Source organism: Ciconia boyciana, chromosome 2, assembly GCF_034638445.1.
Source record: "Ciconia boyciana chromosome 2, ASM3463844v1, whole genome shotgun sequence".
Lineage (NCBI taxonomy): Eukaryota > Metazoa > Chordata > Aves > Ciconiiformes > Ciconiidae > Ciconia > Ciconia boyciana.
Genome location: NC_132935.1, coordinates 72,756,170 through 72,775,326, shown reverse-complemented (window position 1 = coordinate 72,775,326; position 19,157 = coordinate 72,756,170). Strand labels below are relative to the sequence as shown.

At 44.7% G+C, this 19,157-nt stretch overlaps 1 protein-coding gene across 2 annotated transcripts in view; it reads right to left on the bottom strand.

The window, feature by feature from the left end:
• The window catches only part of EPB41L4B (erythrocyte membrane protein band 4.1 like 4B), a 180,720-nt gene extending 163,604 nt beyond the window's left edge, over window positions 1-17,116 (bottom strand). For both annotated transcript variants that reach the window (XM_072851334.1, XM_072851335.1), the window contains exon 1: window positions 16,802-17,116. In XM_072851334.1, coding sequence (XP_072707435.1) covers window positions 16,802-17,101 — 300 coding nt within the window. In that variant the 5' untranslated portion in view covers window positions 17,102-17,116. The remainder of the gene's footprint in view (window positions 1-16,801) is intronic.
• Window positions 17,117-19,157: the final 2,041 nt, after the last annotated feature.

The following is a 19,157-nucleotide window of genomic DNA, read 5'->3' as shown; positions in this document are numbered from 1 at the left end:
GCTCCTCAGAGAACCAGAACAGAGCTTGACTCCCATGACATCTGTCACACTACAGCATAGAGCTGCTAACCTAAAACAGCGAGCTCATGGTAAGGTAACACAAGAGCAAAGGATTTGGTGACTCTTTGCTGGTGAAACAGGCTAGAAGAGTAGACTCTTCCTTATTAAGATGCAGGCCCAAATTGGCAATCTTGCTGCAGCTGCTGAACAGATCAGTGCTCTCTACAAAGTGCATGCTCCTGCTAGAGATCACTGTTTCCTCCACAACACAAGACATATACTTTTAACTCAGTCGCTGCAGTGCAGTATCTCATGGTTTAAAACTCATATCTGGTTATTCAACAGATAGGCTAAGATACAGGCGCACACACAGTCTTCTGCCAGTTTAGTCACAGAGCAAGACAGCTGAAGGCAATAACGTCTTAGGCAATCTCCAGTGATCTTTTTGCAGCAGTTTATCAAAGCCTGAAGTCTTTCTGTCCAGAAGGGGATTACAGACATTGTCACCTTGCTACCCAAACAGTAAAACACCTCCAAAAGATGCTTTGGGAGCACCACAAGAGCAGCAGCAAATGCCTGCGGTTTAAAATAAATAAATAATAATAAAAAAATTAATCAAATCTTAAATTAGAAACCTTCACCCATGAACGCTAAAAACAGCACCTCTCAGCTCTCTGGTCAGCATGCGTTTACCCTTTAGCTTCCCAGACCAGGAACTCAAGTTGATCTCCCTCACCCTGCAGTTGCAGCAGAATGCCCCTGACTGTATGTGTACTCTGTTTTCTCAAGCATTTTGAAAATTGGATTTCTTTCACAAGCCATCAGAATACAACTAGTTGGTCATAAGAAAGAAAACCCTGAAGCAAAACTTCGTTTCCCTGGTTTCCCCCTAAAAAAAAAAAAGGTATGTTTATTCAAATGTTTAAAATAGTTGTCATTCTAGTTGAAACCTGTCTTTCTAATCTAACTTGTGGATTTGGAGCTAAAAGCATATTTTCCACTGGAACTTTTTCAGCATGATTCAGAACTGTCCATTTGTGCTTTCAAGACATAAATAATATTCCACCTGCTTCTTAAAAAGTGTTGGTTTAGATCATGTTCTTAAACAAAGTTTCTTTCCATAAATGTGATAATTTAATTGTTAAACCCTATAAGGTTAATTTGGAAGACACAACATGAAGTTAAACTCATCCACAGTTTAGTTTCCAAGTGAGAGAGTAAACTAAAATAATTCACGAATTAGAAATTTCAATTTGAATTTCTTATCTTTTCATTTTACTCACAATCAAGAATTACTGAATTTGTACTAGCAGCAAGACTCATTTCTGGAGTATCTGCAAATAAAGATACACAATTAAACTGAGACAACGTGAATTCTATGGATCCCTGACAGGTTAGGAATCCAGGCCCTGCTCAATGGAATGTCATTTTTCCTCAACAGCATAGTCATCTTTCCCTCAACAGCACAGTCATCTTTCACCTCACCTGGAGCCAGCCTCAAAGGGATAAGGAGTGTAGTAGTAGTGCCTCACAGGATATCTGCATCAAGGAATGGCCATCAGAAGATCTTTTCGGCCCTGGTTCTATTTGAAACTCCACAGATGGAATCTAGAAAAATGTGACCTTCTCTAAAATTCCTAGGATCTTTCTAATTTCAGTATCAGCTTTGTCATTATCAATTCTGGCTCCCTATTAGATTCCGAAAATAAAAACTAGAGAAGGCTGGGTCCAGTCAGCCATATAGTAAATAACAGCAGCAAAATTTATACCATTCATCATGGTTTCAAGAAAATTAAGTCTCATAAAACAAGTCTAACTTCTTCCTCCATAAGACTACACATTTATTTGATAGCAGTAATAAGGAACCTTAGAGTATGTTTCTGCAAGATATCAGACTTTGGCACAGATGAGCTCTTGCAGATCTAGCTTGAGCTACTTGCCATGATCTCTATCACTGAACCACATGGCTGCAGCAACTAAGCATTTCTTGTCCAGTTCATACTAATCTGGCTGACTTCAGTGGGGCAGACAAGGAGCACTCACATGATCAAGCTATGAGAGCACTAAGTACATGAATCAAACCATTCCTTAAGCGATTATTTATACCCTCAAGGCCCAACTCAACAACACAGGGGCTTGTACAGCACTTTTGCCTTGAAGAGCTCCTGTGCCCTCTGTCAGGTTTTTCCCTACTGCTTGCCCCCTTACTTATGCCATATCTTTAACAAATTTCTGACATTCAATGCTGCAAAAGCATTTTTTAGAGTGAAACATCCCTGGATCTGATCCCTGACCTGGCTTTCAGTACAGCCCCACAAATAGCTGAAAGGGCAGGTAACTGCCTGCAGCACCAGGATGAGAACAAGAAGCCAAGAACTCTTTGAACTTGTATTGACCATGAAACACCTGTACTCTCAAAACACAGCCTATGAGACAGTCCAACAAAAGCAAGCATAAGCATTCCTAAAATAGATGTGTGTAGTCCATGCCAGGCAGATTAAAAAAAAAAATTAATCAGGAAGGGAAAGGAGGAAAGCAGCCATCCAGCAGCACTGTCAGTGCAATCCTCAAGTGTTCTGCTCCCAGTCAACCACCGGACAGTTTTCCCTTGGAGGGAACTAATAAAATCACTCATGCTGAACCTCACAAAACTGGCACAGGAGCAGGAGATGATGGGTCTTGTTGGTTGTATGCACGGATTTGCATCTCTTGGGGATGCAGAATTGCATCAACACACTGTAGCTGAATTCAGTGAAACCACAGGTCACACACACGGGAACAAAGTTTCACTCACACTCGCTAGGTCAAAGATAGTGCCCTGGATTTCAGCAGCACTGTAAGAACTCTGGTATAACAACAGAAAAACAACTGGCCATGAGCTCTTAGCGTAAAACTACAGCCAAGAAAGTAAACATGAGCCTTGAATGCTTAACAAGGGAACATTAAGTAAGGAGCAATGCCATTTCGTACAACATTCAGCAAACCATTATAACAACATTGCTGTGCCCAGCTCAACTGTCTGAACATTATGCAAAAAGTCAGAAAAAAAGGCTACAAATAATAATTTTGAGTCTGAAGAGCATCTGGAAATAAATTTTGATTTTGTCTATTTAGACAATCAAAGATAAGACCAAGAGGTGGCTTGCACATTAATTTCACATACGTTCATGTGGAGAATATTTTTCCCCATAGTCCCAGGGCTTTTTGTCACGTGCTTGCTCAGGTACCAAGACAGAGGACAACAGACCATAAAAATATCAGATACGATAACACATCTGTTGTTATGCTGAAGAGTCCATGTACAACCTGATGAATAAGTAACTGCTTCTCATTAACGACTCTTAAAGGCACACAAACTAATGAGATCCAAGGAGAGAGCTGATGCTAAAAAGTGACAGGCTTAAATCACATTCTTGGAAGAAGTTCTAGAGATTGATCAGGGAAGGAAAACAGATTCAGTGTTCACCATGATCCTTTCTGACCTGAAACAAATCTACAGGTCCGAATCTATTCATTTACAAGCCATCCATATGACTAACTCTCCCATATAATTTAAAGAGTGATAGTCCGAATGATATCTAGGGAGAACAGTCAGTTGACTTCCATTTAACATCATCATAACAGCCTTAAAAAAAGATGTTAAAAGGAGGAACCTATGGGAACAGAGGCAGCTGGAATCTCCACTAGCCACTTACACAAAGCAAATTTTCTTAGCAAATACAGTAGCTCTATCAGAAGTGGCGATGAAATTGCCAGGGCTTTGGGGGGGGGGGGGAGGGAGGGAGGGATACAAACAGGTAACAATAATCATATTAGTGATCTTCTGCAAATCCTTAATTCTAACAATTCCCTTTGAAAACTAATTGCTTTTAAAAACAAGAAGTCCTATTAGAATGTATAAGTTTGTATTCATTTAGTCAGGCCACAAGAAAACTGTCTTCCTCCCTCCCAAGCACAAAAGTACCAAAAGAAAGTGTGCATCATAAATCCTAGCTACCTCAAACATCAATTCTATTCCTTACTGCCACCAGGAACCAGCAGCCTCACAAGGGCTTTTGAGATACAGAAGTTGCTTTGAATAACACCATAAATTCATTTAGCTCTGAAACCAAAGCCGCACACTTGCCTCCTAGCACTATGGTGCCTGTTTCTGCATTTATAACCCATCCTTTAGCGATAAAACCATTCCAAGTTTATTAGCGCTGCAGGTTATGTCCACATATAGGACAGAAACAGAAGTATACTCCAGAGCACACATTTCCTCATCAGCCCTGCACCCAGTCTGCCACTCCCTGGGGTTTGTCTCTCAAAGAGCTTCCACTACCATCTGTGCAGAGGCAGAGGTTACCCAAGTTTGGCATTTCACCGAACATACTTTTCAAGCAAAGCAGGTGACAGTCTTGGAAGTAGACAAAGTGGTCACACTGTCCCTCTGGAACTGCACTGAATTCATATTTTGCCTTCAGGGACATTTTTTCAGCACTACAAACTGCTGTTGGATTGCACAGGGTCAGTCAACTATCTGGCTCTTTGTTTCCAATGAGTGCTTTCACTTTACAAACAAGGCTACAGAAACAAAAGAACTTCGTTCTCCATCCCACCTGTATCAGCTCCACAATGCAGACAGACTATTGCACCATTTTACAAACTAGTACAAAAAGTCTGCAGTTTTCCAAGACTCACAAAAGGAAAAGTGGGAGAAAAGCCTTCTTCCCAGATACATATGGGGACTTGGAGCCTGACCCAAAACTCCTGCAGGAAAGCAGGAGGCCCTGTTTGGAGAGCTGCTCTCTGTAGGGAGAGCTCCCCGGCCCTGGGACTTTTCACGGGATCTATATTTGGTAGCTCCCACAAGTCATTTAGTGCTGCCCTAGTCTTGACAGCCTTATCCTGTTAATGAGGTTAGTGCATATGCAATAAAGAGGAATTCATACTCTTTAAATATTGCTCTATCTTCCTTGCAACCTAACCATTCATTTGCCCTGTAGCTTGCAAAAACAGCTTTTTGGAACACCTTTCTGAAGATTTTTGGTATTACTTAAAAGCTTTGTCTGCCTTAAATTAAGAAATAACTTTTGATCTCAGCAAACAGAAAGACACCTTGGAAATCCTGAAAGCAAAAGAAACAAAGTTCATTTTGAGGGCTATCCTTCAAGATAGCACTTGCATTTCAGCTTGCCCACTTTTAACAGCTACTGAAAGTCACAGCGGAGCCACAGAGGTTCTTCAAACTATTTTCTCTTAATAGAAACCTTCCAGCATTCAGCTTACTGAAACAGCTGGGAAAAGTTCTCCACTCCTGGCATGACACAAATGCTGAGAAACTGACAGTTGTAACAGGGAAAAATCTGCTTTCTGAAACAAACTTCTGATTAACAATATTTTCTATTTATGAAAGACCACATCATCTTGCTTCATCTGACAATTTTTCAGGTTATGATCATGCTGGAAGTGTTATCAGATGATCTGTTCTTTCTGCTAAAATAAGATTAAATTATTCTATTAATATCTAATACCATAACAAGTGGGGGGAGAAATTAAGGTCCCCTTTCCTGGCTGTAACCACATTCTTAAAGCAAAATCTTTGCCGAAACAGCTGAACTATTTTTAAAAATATACTGTTTAATCAAATTATAAACCAAAATATGCTGGGTGTTTAATGTGAAAATACATCAAAATCCAAGCACACAAACTGTAAAATTAAAATATCTGCTGGTCAATTTCAATAGCAGCAAACAAAAACCACTTGGTTTTGTTTCACAGCACTGAATTTTTCTATTCCTATTCCCCTCCAAGAAATGCAGTAATCAACTTCAGTTTACTTTTGCTAATATACAGACAACTGCTCAAACTCTATCCTCATTCTCCCCTTATTTTGTCAACATCTTTACTTCTCAAAGCCAGAAATGACACACCAGAAAGGTTTTACTATAGGATAAATTTATAATGCAAATCGTGCATCAACATGCTACACAGAAAAAAAGCAATTGTAAGCAATACCAATGAAAGAGGAGATAGCTCAGAGGATTCAAGAGGAAAAAGAAGTGAAGACAATCAGTAACCTCAACTTTTTTCCAATTCTAAATTTAAGACTACTACAAAAATATTTGTTGTGCAGATTATTTCCTCATATATTGACCTCCTAAAATTTATCAAGCACTGTTCATGAACTACCAGAATCCATCAAATACAAAAAAAAGTCCCCTCTAAGTGCCTACTGTTCACAACAAACAATTTGAGTACCGTGGCAAACATTTTGATGCCCCAAAGTCTCCCCCAGTTTCACACCTAAGAACAAGGGTTTGACTCCCTATTTTACAGGTTTTGCAACAGTTCATCCAACAGAGAAAAGCCAACTGTGAAATATTGTATGAGAGGAGAGAAGAGAGACAAAGCAAACCTACAGGCAGATGACAGCTTAAGCAATCAGCCTGAATTAATGAAAAGGAGAAGCGCTACAGTCAACATTTAATGACTTCACTGGCCTCTGTAAAAGGAATCAGCGATCTCTGCTGTCTTAGTGAACAGGTCCCCGCATTAAAAAGAAAACCCATCAAAATTAACATCGCTAATTAACTGGAAGTCAAGAACAGAACTCCAATGCGCTGCCGAGAGCTGCGCGCAGAATGAGCTGTGCAAGGCAGACTGGGCACGCGTAGAGCCACCCTGCAGGAGGTGTTCCAAGTCACAGCTCACAACCTGGCCTTGGCAGGTGAGGCTCATGGGCTCAGGACCAGTAACAGAGCAGGGCTGGGAACTCTCCTCCTCGGCAAAAGGGGATGTCGGTAACAAATAAGAAAACATCCTGCCACCCTCTCTTCATTGCTGAACACCAGGGAAAGAACAAGAAAAAAACCTAAATCAAGCCCAATACATGAAATAGCAGGAAGAGGGAGGAAAAGAAACAAAGTCTTTGCACAACGAACAAGCTATATGGCTGCTCTATTAAACCAGCTCTTCCCTCCACAGAGCTACAGCAGGACATCTGAATTCACACAGATACCTACTGGCTTCCAAAGATCACAACATGAGAGAAGGTAAGTGGATACTGCCCACTGGACTTCACACTTCCAGGGTGCTGCCTATCCTAGTGACACGACCTATTTTGAAGAATACCACCACTCTTCACTTATTTGCTTAATTCGAAGAGATAACAGACTCATCATTCATCATCTCTCAAAGCAAAGCACTCATGGAAGGTTCATTATTCGTGAAGAATTTCTACTCAGTAAGTAGCCTGAATATAAAACCTACATACTGAGGATTTGCATCTCTACTGAATAGTGATCTTTGTTGCAACACAATGATTGTAGAGTACTGGCGTTTTCAGATCTGCTTATAAAAATGGAAGTTCTTGGGTTTGGTCTTTTTACATAAATGCAAGCCCTCAATTTAAAATCATACCATATCACAGCTCCGGGAACCATTAACAAGGTATGAAAGAGATTTATTTAAATGACAGAAAACAGCCTTGACCAATTCTGGATGGGAACAAGGGAGAAGAAGGAAAAACTTAATAGAACTGCTCCTTTTCTCAGCAAACGTGGAAAACATTCACTTGCACAGTTAAAGCAGGTAACATTTGGACATTAAATAATTTTGTTTGGACTTAACACCACCAAAAAAGATGTGATACAGTTAGCATGTTTATTTTATCCATCAATATTAAAAAGATAATTTGTTCACAGCCTAGGATAATGTTAAAGCTTAACACAGCCAACTGAAATTGGTTATTGTCTAATACATAACCTACAAGACCTCACATAGCGAAATGTACACAGCAAGAAACTTTAAACTTAAAAATGGGAAGTGGTTTCCTTGTTTAGTCTCAATCTAGGCAGAAAAAGAAATAGGTGTTTTCCCAGCCAAGACTGCTAAGCTGCAAAATTCCTTTCAAGTCTACATTTATTTTTTATATATATATAAAACACACCAACAAAAATAACACACACAATCAATTACTAGTACTACAAAGAACTACTGTGAAAAGCATTATTTTGAAACAGCCACAAAATAATTCATCCTTGGATAAGTTATGCTTTGAAATGAAGTTGCAGTCTACAACAAGTGAATTACAGGTCACAATCCCTAAGTTATAACACTATGCTTTTCTAACAGTATATTTGATACTGGTATGTTCATATGAGTCCAAGTTCTTCAAAAGAAAGGACCTACACTCTGCACATATTTGTGTAGAGTTATTTGTTGTATTTCACAAACATTAAATTCAATCCTCCATTAGGATTTCTAGTCTCTATTTATCATATAAACTGTACCACATGTATTAAAATCATGTAATACAGTAACATCTCAATTCAATGTGTTTGTCAGTATACTAAAAACAAAACAAAAAAAAAAAGAGAAAAGATGGCATTTGGTATTTGTTTGGATAAACTATTTGTGGTTCCATAACAACAAGGAAGGGAAAGAATCTGAATCCGTACAGATCAAGAACATAAACAGCCAATATAAATTAACTCTTAATATTTTTCATGCTTCATAGCTGGAGTCTGAATCTGGAACTTCAACAAATATTTCAAAATAATCTCATCACAATATAGCTAATGGTCCAGGACATATTTAAATTGATGCATAGAAATAAATGGAAATAGCAAGTCAAATGAAGAGCAGATGGTCACTCTAAACACTTCATTACCCTCCAACCCTTTTATTTCTAATGCGGAAAGAATAAAAGAACATTTACCATAGCCTGCATTGGAAAACAAATACTAAAAAACCCCATGTGTTTCTCAAGTAATTTAAAATACTAACCCAGCAACGCTGTACGTACAGTTAACAGCTGTCAACTTCATCCTTCTAGCAAAAAATAGAAGAAATTATTTGTACCTATCCTTGTATTTTACTTTGCAAAGGGTCTACAAATTCAATGACGCATACGTTCTCCTTCTTCTCTCAACCTCCTTCCTGCACCATTTGAGTTTTCAGGTCCATTTTTGTCGTCTCATATGAAACCATGCATTTTTAACGTGAGGAGGTTTAACCTTTGAATTAACTATTTCAGCAATTGCTACCAATGTTCCCCTAAGGTCTGCCCTACAACTGGGAATGTTCAGGATGAGCAGTCACCAGCAGTATTCGTGCCCTGACAGACAGGGCACTTTGCTAGTCAAGGTGGCTGAATGAGCTGCTGAGCCAGCCACAGACCCCTGGCCACAGCTTGGAAATTGTATTTTCCTGGGGAAAGAACAGGACTGAGGAGCATTTCAAATTTCTGACAACTGCAGAGAACCACAGAAGTGATCTAAAGTGGTAGGAGGGAATGGGACAGAGAACTATGCTTGAGGCCCAAACCAGAAGGAAGCAGACCTCTAGTGCTCTTTGAAGTGCCTCCCAAAAGAGATCCTCCATGGTGAACTGTTTCACAGCTTGTGTAGCTGCTCCTGGGATGCAAAGAAAATTGCTTTTACAGATTGGGAAAACAGAGTGGGGTGAAAAAAACCCACAAAACTAAAAGAGATCTGCTCTTATGAAAAAGAAAATTCAGCAGGTATCACGCTAGTAATACAGATAATATCCACACAGAAAAAGTACAGCGAATTGCTCAGGGAGGAGACTGCAAAGGAGAAGGGTGGGTGGAAACTGCTGGGAATTTAAAAACAGAAGCCCTGAATCAGAAAATGGACCTATGCTTGGAGAAGGAGAGACACTAAATGAAGCCTGCCTCTCAGAGAAAGTTACAGGAAAAAAAGATATTTACAGAGGTGCTACAAGTAGAAGCACAGGGAAGCACATGAGGAAGAAAAGAGTGCACAGAGAAGCAGAAGTAGAGATATCTGTCCCTTCTCTGTTTCAGAACAGAACTGCATAGACAATACATCCCATACTTTACATACTATTTCTAGTTTCTTCAGCATTTCAGCCTGTTTCTTCCTGTACTACCTTCTGCAATCCAAACAAAACTAGTCCTCTGCTTGCTCTTCTATATGGCCTGCACTTCCAAAGCCTCTTTGCTCCCATTTCCTCCCTTGTAGGAACTTTTTACATGCCGAGACATTCTTTTTCCTCTTCAGGACCACTACTAAGAGCCTGAAGCTACAGGTTTGCTACCCAGTAATCTAGTCTAGAACACAACCACTGGAAAAAACCCAACCATATTAGATGTACACTGTTTACAAAAACAAATTATTTTCTAACTGTTCTAAAAGTTTCCTTCTTATTGGCCATCTCCATTCAAATCCATGCTGGTCTTCAGAGTTTCTCCAGTGTTCATGATCCCGTAGTTAAGCCCAGTGCAAACAGCTGCTACTGAAATGCATTTTTGTGCTAACAAACAAGAGGCCCAGCCACACTGACATTTCACATGGTTACTTTCCTAAGCATAGCTGTGTTCTAGTCCATTGTAAAAAGGCTTCCGAAAGAATGCATACAACAACCTTATCTTCTCCCCATCTCTTCAAACACATAAGCTCTCCATCAGAGAATTAGTACCAGGTGCTCATACTTTTGTCTTTGCAGTATACTACTCTCATCATTGGCTTTCTCCCCCTCACTGGTTGTCTGCTCTTTGCAGCAGCAGTCCTGTTATCCTGTCTATCCGTATTGCATTGAAAAATGGTATTGGTTTCCATAAATAACTAATGGAACTCACAAGCAGAATTTATCTAACATATGCCAAAACAAAAGGCTTTTCATTGTCTCTCTCTTTTACTATGTACTGTTGAAATGTCTTCTATCTGTAGATTTATTGGGGGTGTTTGGTGAGCACATCAAGGGCCTAAAATTCCCTCTTCTCTCTCAAGAACCTAACAACCTGCATTTCTGAAGCACAGCTGCAGTCACATGTGCATACCCCATCTCATTCCTATTTCTCTGGGGCTGCATATGTCCCTGATTCTGTACGTGATTCTACTATGAATACTTCTCACACACCTTCAGTATACACAGCAATGCATCAAAGTATATGGTACATGGATAACATAATTAAAGGATACTGCCAGAAGACAACACATCAAGTTCTAGCTACAGTTACTCGATCAGAGCTGTAAGGTAATGAAAAGGCATTTCAACATGAGCTGCAGAAGCAAAATACCCAACCCCTTCTAAAAATGGAGCTTGATCAGTTTATGAAGGGGATTACAGGTGGCAGTGCCCACAGGAGTTCATGAACATGAGAGGCCTTTCCAGTGCTGCAAATACGCTTCTAACATTTTCCAGCAAGTACTCTAATTTTATGTTGTTGAAAGGTAACTTCTGCATAAAGAAGGCTCATTATCAATTTCATAAGTGATAAAAGCTTTAAAGAATGAATAAAAAATCCTGTTCCCCATCTGATGTAATATATCTTTTTGGGTGGGGGGTAACTCCTCAGTTAGGAAACTCGAGAGAATGATTTGAATCTATCTACACGCATATTAGTGCATTTCTCTAAAGTTAATATTCCTGCAATGTCATTAGGAAATCATGTGTGATGTAAGAGAAAGAAAATATTAGTTGTACTTCTCTCCCAATATTTATAACCTCATCAAGTCAAATACACTAACCAACAATTATAAGATAGAGATGACTACTCAAGAGTTAATTTAACATTTACTTTTGATGTAAGCATAGAGGCCAGATAGCAAATTTTATGTTCGTCTTACTCCAACAACAAAAGGATACAACACATAGAATATTAGAGATTAGAAAGGGGTATTGAAGAACATTTACTATCCCTCTCCTGAAGTGTTTCCATAGCAGCCAAAACAATTATTAAAACAGATAGACCAAAAGGAATGCAAAGAAATAACACAAAAGCTATCTATCTGGAAACAATTCACAGATTTTAAGAGTTATATTTGACTTGTTCATTAATTTAATCATTAAACATCACCTACTTTCTAATACATCACACAGGTCTTTGTAATGATGTTCATAGCAGCACAGAAATTTATCAGAGCAAGGAGATTTTCTGAAAGGAGTATTTACGACAGACAACACGTTGACTGCTGGGGCTTTATGTCACAGAAAATGTAAGGTATCCTATATCTGCTTTGCAGGATGAGGATTTCCATAGCAGCGTAAGCTTACCATTTGTTCCCTCTTTTTTATCCCACTTAGATTAAACAAACCCAAGAACACCCTACTTGTATTCATTCCCCTCCCCCAACTTACCACAGAATACTGTTTTCAGTGGCATTAAGAAAAGGGACATTAATTCCTGCTGCTCTGGACAGTCCCACTGAATAGCCATCTTTCACATCCTCCCTTCAAGCTTTCATAAGATGCACTGAATTAAAAATCAGAGACTCAGTTTTTAGAAATGCCAGCAACCATGTCTTAAAGTCAACAAAAATTTGGCTTTTTGGCCTCATCTGAGAGCCATCTATAGACTGTTCCATTTGCGTATTAACTAGCAGACACCATCACCGCTGCGTAAATGTCAATGCTCTTTCCCTGCATTCTTTATGTAAGAACACAGCATCATCCATAACCAGTTTTTCTTTCATTAAAGTCATAAGTCCTCCAGAAAAACAGAGGCAAGATTGTTTTGACAGCAGTGAGCAAGTGGCCTTCCATCTACCTACAGCTGAGTTACAAAATCTAAACAAGTAACAACCTCCAATGTAAGTGACGATGCAACACAAAAGATACTAAACAGGTTCTCAATGGTAAAAAGAAATACACCGATACCTACGTGAGAGGGAGGAAAGGGTGGTTTCTAATGTAAGTTTTTTTCTCCCTGCTTCAATTCTTATAACTAGATTTCAGCCATGCAGACATGTGGTGTTGGGTCAAGAGGAAGTAATGACTCCATTTATGCTCCCCCTTCCCATGGGAAATCACCCCACAGCAACAGAACTGGTCAACTGCCACTCACTCCTGTACAACAGATCCAACCTTAATAGCATCTCACATTCAATACAGGACCCTGAGGAGCTCGTGGGTTTAAAAAGCCATCCAGTGCATTATTCTATTTAGAAAGAATACTTTCAAAGTACACAATTCTTGCCTTAAGAGTGAACAGAAAAGCCAGCATCGTTAAGCAATCCTTGAAATTTAATGCCAGAAGCTGAGTATAGAAACCATTATTCAGGGGTATCTACAGTGCTCAGAATAATTTTATGTTTACATTTGTATGGGGACAGCGGGGTAGGAATCAAGTTCAGGAAAGCTGGAGAAGACCTACAAGTGAAAGAGTACACAGCATCGTAGGAGGGCAGGCTACCAGACGGGGTAGTCCGAGAGCAGAGGACATGCAGTAAAAAGAATAAAGTGCAAATGCCCCAGAAGGATGTGGGCATGGAAATGCAGATAAACAAGAAAGGTGACTCTGGTCACAATATTGCTATACAGCCTAGAGAAGAACAAGCTAAGGAAGGACTCAGAGATCAGGGTAGATCTCTGCTTCTGTTACCACCATGAGCAGACAAGAGCTTACCAGATGTGCAGTTTCTAATAGATACTATCACATAAAGGCTAACATTAACCCCAAAGATAGTTACCAACCTACTGATGTAGGATTTATTTTTCCAACACCACCACCAACCCCCACCTATGAGAAAACACTGTGGCAGAACCTGATACATTTAACCTGGACAAAAGTTTCAGGGTTTTAGCTTTACTTGAATATTTAAAAAAACCCCAGAACAGTAAGTCAACAAAAACCCTGAAACTTTTTTCCTACATGTGTAGCTGAAGTTTTCCCTCAGTCATGTTTTTTCTGTCATTCCTCCACAGAAACAATAGACCCTGTAGTCTTTAAAATCCAATAAACCTGTCCATTACTTCTAAGTGAAATCTTAGATAGCAGCCTAAAAAGTTGTAGTTACGAGAGTATCATCTTCCTCATATCAACAAGTTCCTTTTTCCACTGGAAAGACAACTGGTGTGTAATGTTAGCAGGTAGTAAAAAGAGCACATTTTACAGATACCAGCATCTCCCGAAATAAGTGCTTGTGAAGACAATCAGCAGCACAGTAAAGTCCTCTGCAATTATCTACATACTTGACTTCATGGGTAAGCTGCTCACCAGTGATGAAGCCCACACTCCCTCCCTTTCCATAACATTTGAGCTGAAATGGAGAGAAACCACCATACACTATTTCTTTTTTTAAATGGAAAAGATGCTACTCAATTCATTCAGCTTAACCGGTCCTGTACTACAGCTTCTGAGTCTTAAAGCACGTTCTGTTTCAGGCCCTAATCCCATAAAAATCTAGAGCTGCAAAGCTCAGAGAAACTTTACTGATCAACTTCTATAAATGGTGCAACGCCTCTTTCAGTTTTTCTAACTCTCAGTGTGGGTGTTTCTTTCTGTGAAAGAAAGGGAAAAAAGCATGAGGAACAGATATGTAATTCGACAGAACAGTTTTTAATCCTCAAAATATTGACAGCTATTACATGCTCCAGAGTCCTCCACCAGCCTAGGAATTTCAGTGAAAAAAAAAAACCAACTTCTTACCCTGTCTTTGGACAAATGAACTACAACCACCACGTGTGCATCTCACGTTCTGAAAACACTGGCTGTCTAGGCTTCGTTTGGAGGTCAAATTCAAGCAAGTGTGCTCCACAGCTGCTTTACTGGACCAAGCAGATACTTCCATATACTTTCAATACTCGAGGACTAAGAAGAGTGCCATTACCCCATTTTGTGATGCTTTAAAACCACAGACTGTCTTAAACACAGGCTCTACAGCAAAAGGTGAACTCTGATAAATCAGAGGGAGCATAACCTTAAGCAAAATATTTACTGAACTTATCTACATAGACCTCTATCAGTAAATCCTTAGCATGCTGATAACATTCATCAAGTCTTCTTCAGAAAAGATTTATGCCAAGATGTTAGAAGGACTGCCGCAAGTTGTGAAGGAGATGTGAGGAGAGGAAACCTACTAGCGTTTCCAGTATCTGGAAATGCGTGATCTTGCCTGTAAGGCAAGGGAGGCCTGATAATTCTGCAGCAAGTATCTCTAGGTGGCTCTATTCACATACCTTCTATATTCACTTGTAAGAGTCTTACTCCATCTCTTCAGTTTCTTTTAAGCAGAAACTGTAGGGTTGCCACATTCCATATTTTAGTGAAATGATGCCAATATATACAGATTATTAATATGTATATATGTATATTAATATGTATATATGTATAATATGTATATTAATAATAAAGGCACCTAACGACTCAAAAGGTACTCTGAAAAAAAACACTCTTTCACACTACTGGAGATTAAAGTAGTGTGCAATTTATCAGGTTGTTGCACTCATTATTAGCAAGTTCCCCCACTTGCTTTTGTAGACCAGGCTTAATGGATGTGGATTATTTGGGTTGAAACAGAAAGAAAATTAAATGTTTTTTCAAATATGATAAACTTCCATACTATTTCATGGGAAACTTGGTTATCAAGAGAGAAGGAAAAGGGTCAGCAAAAAAGGACGGGTGTCGAGTATTTAGCAGCTGTGGGAATGAATGTCTAGGAAAACCCAGACTCTGTAAATTAGTAATATACACCGTGCAACTTCCTTTAAGAGAGATATAAGGACACACAACGGGCTCTGAGGATGCCGAAACACCTACAAACGCGGCCCAACTTCACCAAGTAGGCAAACGCACACACACACAGCTCCGCAGGCCGGCACCGTCCTTTCCTCATTCCTCCAGCACAGCGGCAGGAGGAGGAAAAGTTCAGCGCCGGCACCGTCCACGCACCCGCCCGAGCCGCGGCCCCGGCCCCGGCCCCGGCCCCCGCCGCCGCCTGAAGCGCTGGCGGCCCAACCGCCCCTAAGGGCCGGGCTGCCCCTCGCGGCCCACGGCAGGAGGGCGGGCGGACCCACGGGGGCCGGACCGGGCTGCCCCCGCGGGCGTGCCCGGGAGCCGCGGGGGGTTACCCGGGACCGCGGCCCTGCACCGGGCGTCCCTCCCCGCACGGGGCGGGCGCTTGCCCGGGACAGGGGTACCGCCTCAGGCATCCCCCAGGCGGAGAGCAACGCCGGCTGTGCGCGGCTTCGCGCCGCACGCCCGAGCGAGGCCCCCGCGGCCCTTCAAGCAGCCCCGCTCCCCTTCAGGCAGCGCCGCTCCCCTTCAGGCAGCCCCGCTCGTCTCCCGCCGGCGGAGCGGCGGTGGGGGCGTTAGGAAACAAGGCAAATAAAGAGGCGGCGCCCCCACAGACCCCCGCCGCGGCGGGCGCAGCGCGGCCTCGCCTCACGGCCGGCCTCGCCCCACTCCCCCCGCCGGCGCCACAGGTGCTGCCTGCCGGGCTAGGGACCGCCCCTGCCGGCTGCAAGCCGGAGGGCATCGAGGCCAAAGGCACCGCTCCCCCGCAGAAGCGCCAGTATGTGTCCCCCGCCCCAGCACACCGTGGTGGTCCCCAACGCCGTCGGTGCCGTCGGCAGGGGTCTACGGGCAACCATCCCTCTGCAGCGGGGGAGACACCCAGGTAGCGCCCCGCACCACAGGGGCGGCCCCTCCCGGGAGAGGGACCGCTGGAGGCATCGCTGCAGGGGGCTGGTTTTTGGCTGCGGGGGGCAGGAGACCAGGTGCCCGCCTCCACGCTCGCTCCGGGAGAGGGAAGAGGGACGCAGACGGCTTCAGCCGGCAGGAAGGGGGCGGGTGGCGAGCGGAGCGGCGGTCATGGCGGGGAGGCACGCCGCGCACCTGGCAGCAGGTGCACGCAGGCGGGGACAGCGGCGAGGACGCCCGGGGAGGGGAGGAAGAAACTAGCGAGGCTTGCCCAGCGCATGTTGTGCAGCCGGCGCGGCGGCACTCGCAGGTGCCTGTCACCAGGAAGGGGGGGACGATGCGGAGGACGGAAGAGGGTAGATGCAAGCGCTGTTGTGCAGGCAGGGGAGGCAAGCGCGCGTTACTCACCGGCAGCTCCACGTTGACTTCGGTCCCGTCCAGGAGGAGGACGCGGCACTGCAGCACCGGCTTACTGCCGCCGGCCGCCGGGATGTGGACGGGGCCTCCGGCGCTGTGCACGACCCCTCCGGGGTGCGGCGAGGAGGGGAAGCCTCCCGAGCCGACGGCAGCGGCGGCGGCTCCTCGCAGCCCCCCGTCCCGCTCGTCCCCCTCGCCGCCGAGCCCACCTCGCCCGGCTCCGCGCCCGGCTCCTCGCCCGTAGCGCTGCATCGACCGCCGGCCAAAGGTCCTGCGCAGGAACCGCAGCATCCTGGGGGCGCCCTGCCCGGTCGCTCACACCCCCGAGCCCGCAGCTCCGCGCCCCACGGCGCCTCCCAGAGCAACGCAGCAGCGCCGCCCGCCGGGAGCCAGCCCGCGCCGGGCGCCGGCCGACCCGCCCCTGCCGCCCGCTCCGCCCTCTGCAGCGCCGCCCGCCACCGGCACGGCGGGGCGGGCCGCGCCGCGGCCCCTCCTGCAGCCGCCGAGGTGGGGGAACCCGCGCGGCGGGCAGGGGGAGCTGCTGAGGCGGCCGACGGGAGGCCACCTGTGGTGGCGGCCGCGGGGGCGGTGGCGGCGCGGCCGGGGCGCTCGCCCTCGGCCCGCCGGCTCCCTGCGCCTCAGCCCCGCTCGCCGCCGGCCGCGGCCCCGCAGCGCGGCGCGGCGGGAGGGAGCGCCGAGCCGCGCCGCTCCTCCAGCACCTGCCCCGGCTCCGCGGCTGTTGGGACGATCGCGCCGGCCGTTGGGGCGGCGTCTGCGCGGTGGCTGCCCCTCGCCACCGCCTCCGGGCCGGGGAGGGGAGAGGAGCGGCGGGGCGGGGGCGCTCCCTGTCTCACCTGCGGGGGCGCGGGGCCTCTCCCGGGCGGGCCTGCCGCCCGCCGCCGGGCCCGCGGCCTCCGGGCGCCTCGCTCCGCTCCGGGGGGCGGCCCGCCGGGACCCGCCGCCCGGCCGCGCACACGGGGGCCGGGGGCGGCCCGTCCTTCGCGCCGGGCTCGCTGCTCTGCCCCCGCGCCCCACCGCCCCCCCGGGTCTGCCGCATCCGCCCCTTCGGACGGGCGAGAGAGGGGATGGGGGGAGTGAACAGCGAAATAAAAAACGAGAAGGGAGATGGAGAACTAGCAAGCCCGGGCGCAGCCAGGAGGACGCGTCTCGCCTGTGCCGGGGAAGGAGGAGGAGGAGGGCACCGCACCGCCTCGCCTCTCCCGCTGCCGCCCACGTCCCTTGTGCACAAACCCGTCTGCCCGGTGGGTGAAAATGCTCCCGCGTTTGCCTTTGCAATCACCGTGGTCTGGTGGTTTAAGGAAACGGATATGAGTCCGTGGTCCCGTGGAAAAAGCGGACCCTCCAGACCTTCCTGGGGTTTCGCTCCCTTTCGTTTCTGCAGCTGTAAGTGAGGAAGGAGTACGGGTTTATTGAAAGTGTCATAGCAAATCCATAGGTACAAATACTCTCTCGCACAGTCGCTCTGCCAGTAAGTTAAATATTTATGTATTCTGGCTCGGGTGGGAGCACTTTTGCTCAATTGCCATGTATAAAATACTGGACGTGAATCATGTCTCGTGGAAACAATCAGCAGGTCTAATTCTGTCGCCCTATGGTCAGATGTGATCTAAAGGGGCTTTGAACTGAAATAATTTTCTGCTTCTAAAGTTTTTTTTCTGCTGTGGATTTATTTCCCTTAACCTTGCCTCCAGGCCAGTTTACACAAGCATTGTCTTATTAGGTATTCAGAAAGCCTGCCAAAATGTCTCAGCTTGTCATTTATTATTGAGACATGATAGTATTAGGTAACTGCCTGCTGTTTCTGCATCCTTTTCCGTGTTTCTTCAAGGCACTGGATCAGGTCTTGAAGTGTCTCATCAGCCGAGACTGTCGCTAAACTGCATGATCTTCGGCAGGGATGCGTCCGCAGCCCTTCTGCACTGTATAGCCGTGTAAAAGAGCTTTTATAGAAACAGAGTGGAAAGGTGCTAATCTTTGCCTGCTAACGTTCATGATCAAGAGTAGACACTTATTACAGATGCTCTTTCTTTTTCCTGCTTTTTTTTTTAATTAGGGGCAGAATTTGAATTTTATTTCAGCTCCTGAGTGGTGCGGTATACCTTAGGGTTCTTTCACTGCTTTGAACGCTGTGAAGATACCACAATCCCATAAAGTTCATTTGCATACCATAAGCAACACAAATTATTTTAAGGGTTGGAAAATCAGCAGAACTACTGTTGTCTCTTGAGGGAGCTACAGCAATTCTGGTGCAAAGGAGAGTGGGGTGGAAGGGAGGTCTGGCATCACTCAGGACTGGCCTGGCAGAAAACCGAGCAAGTCTTTCACA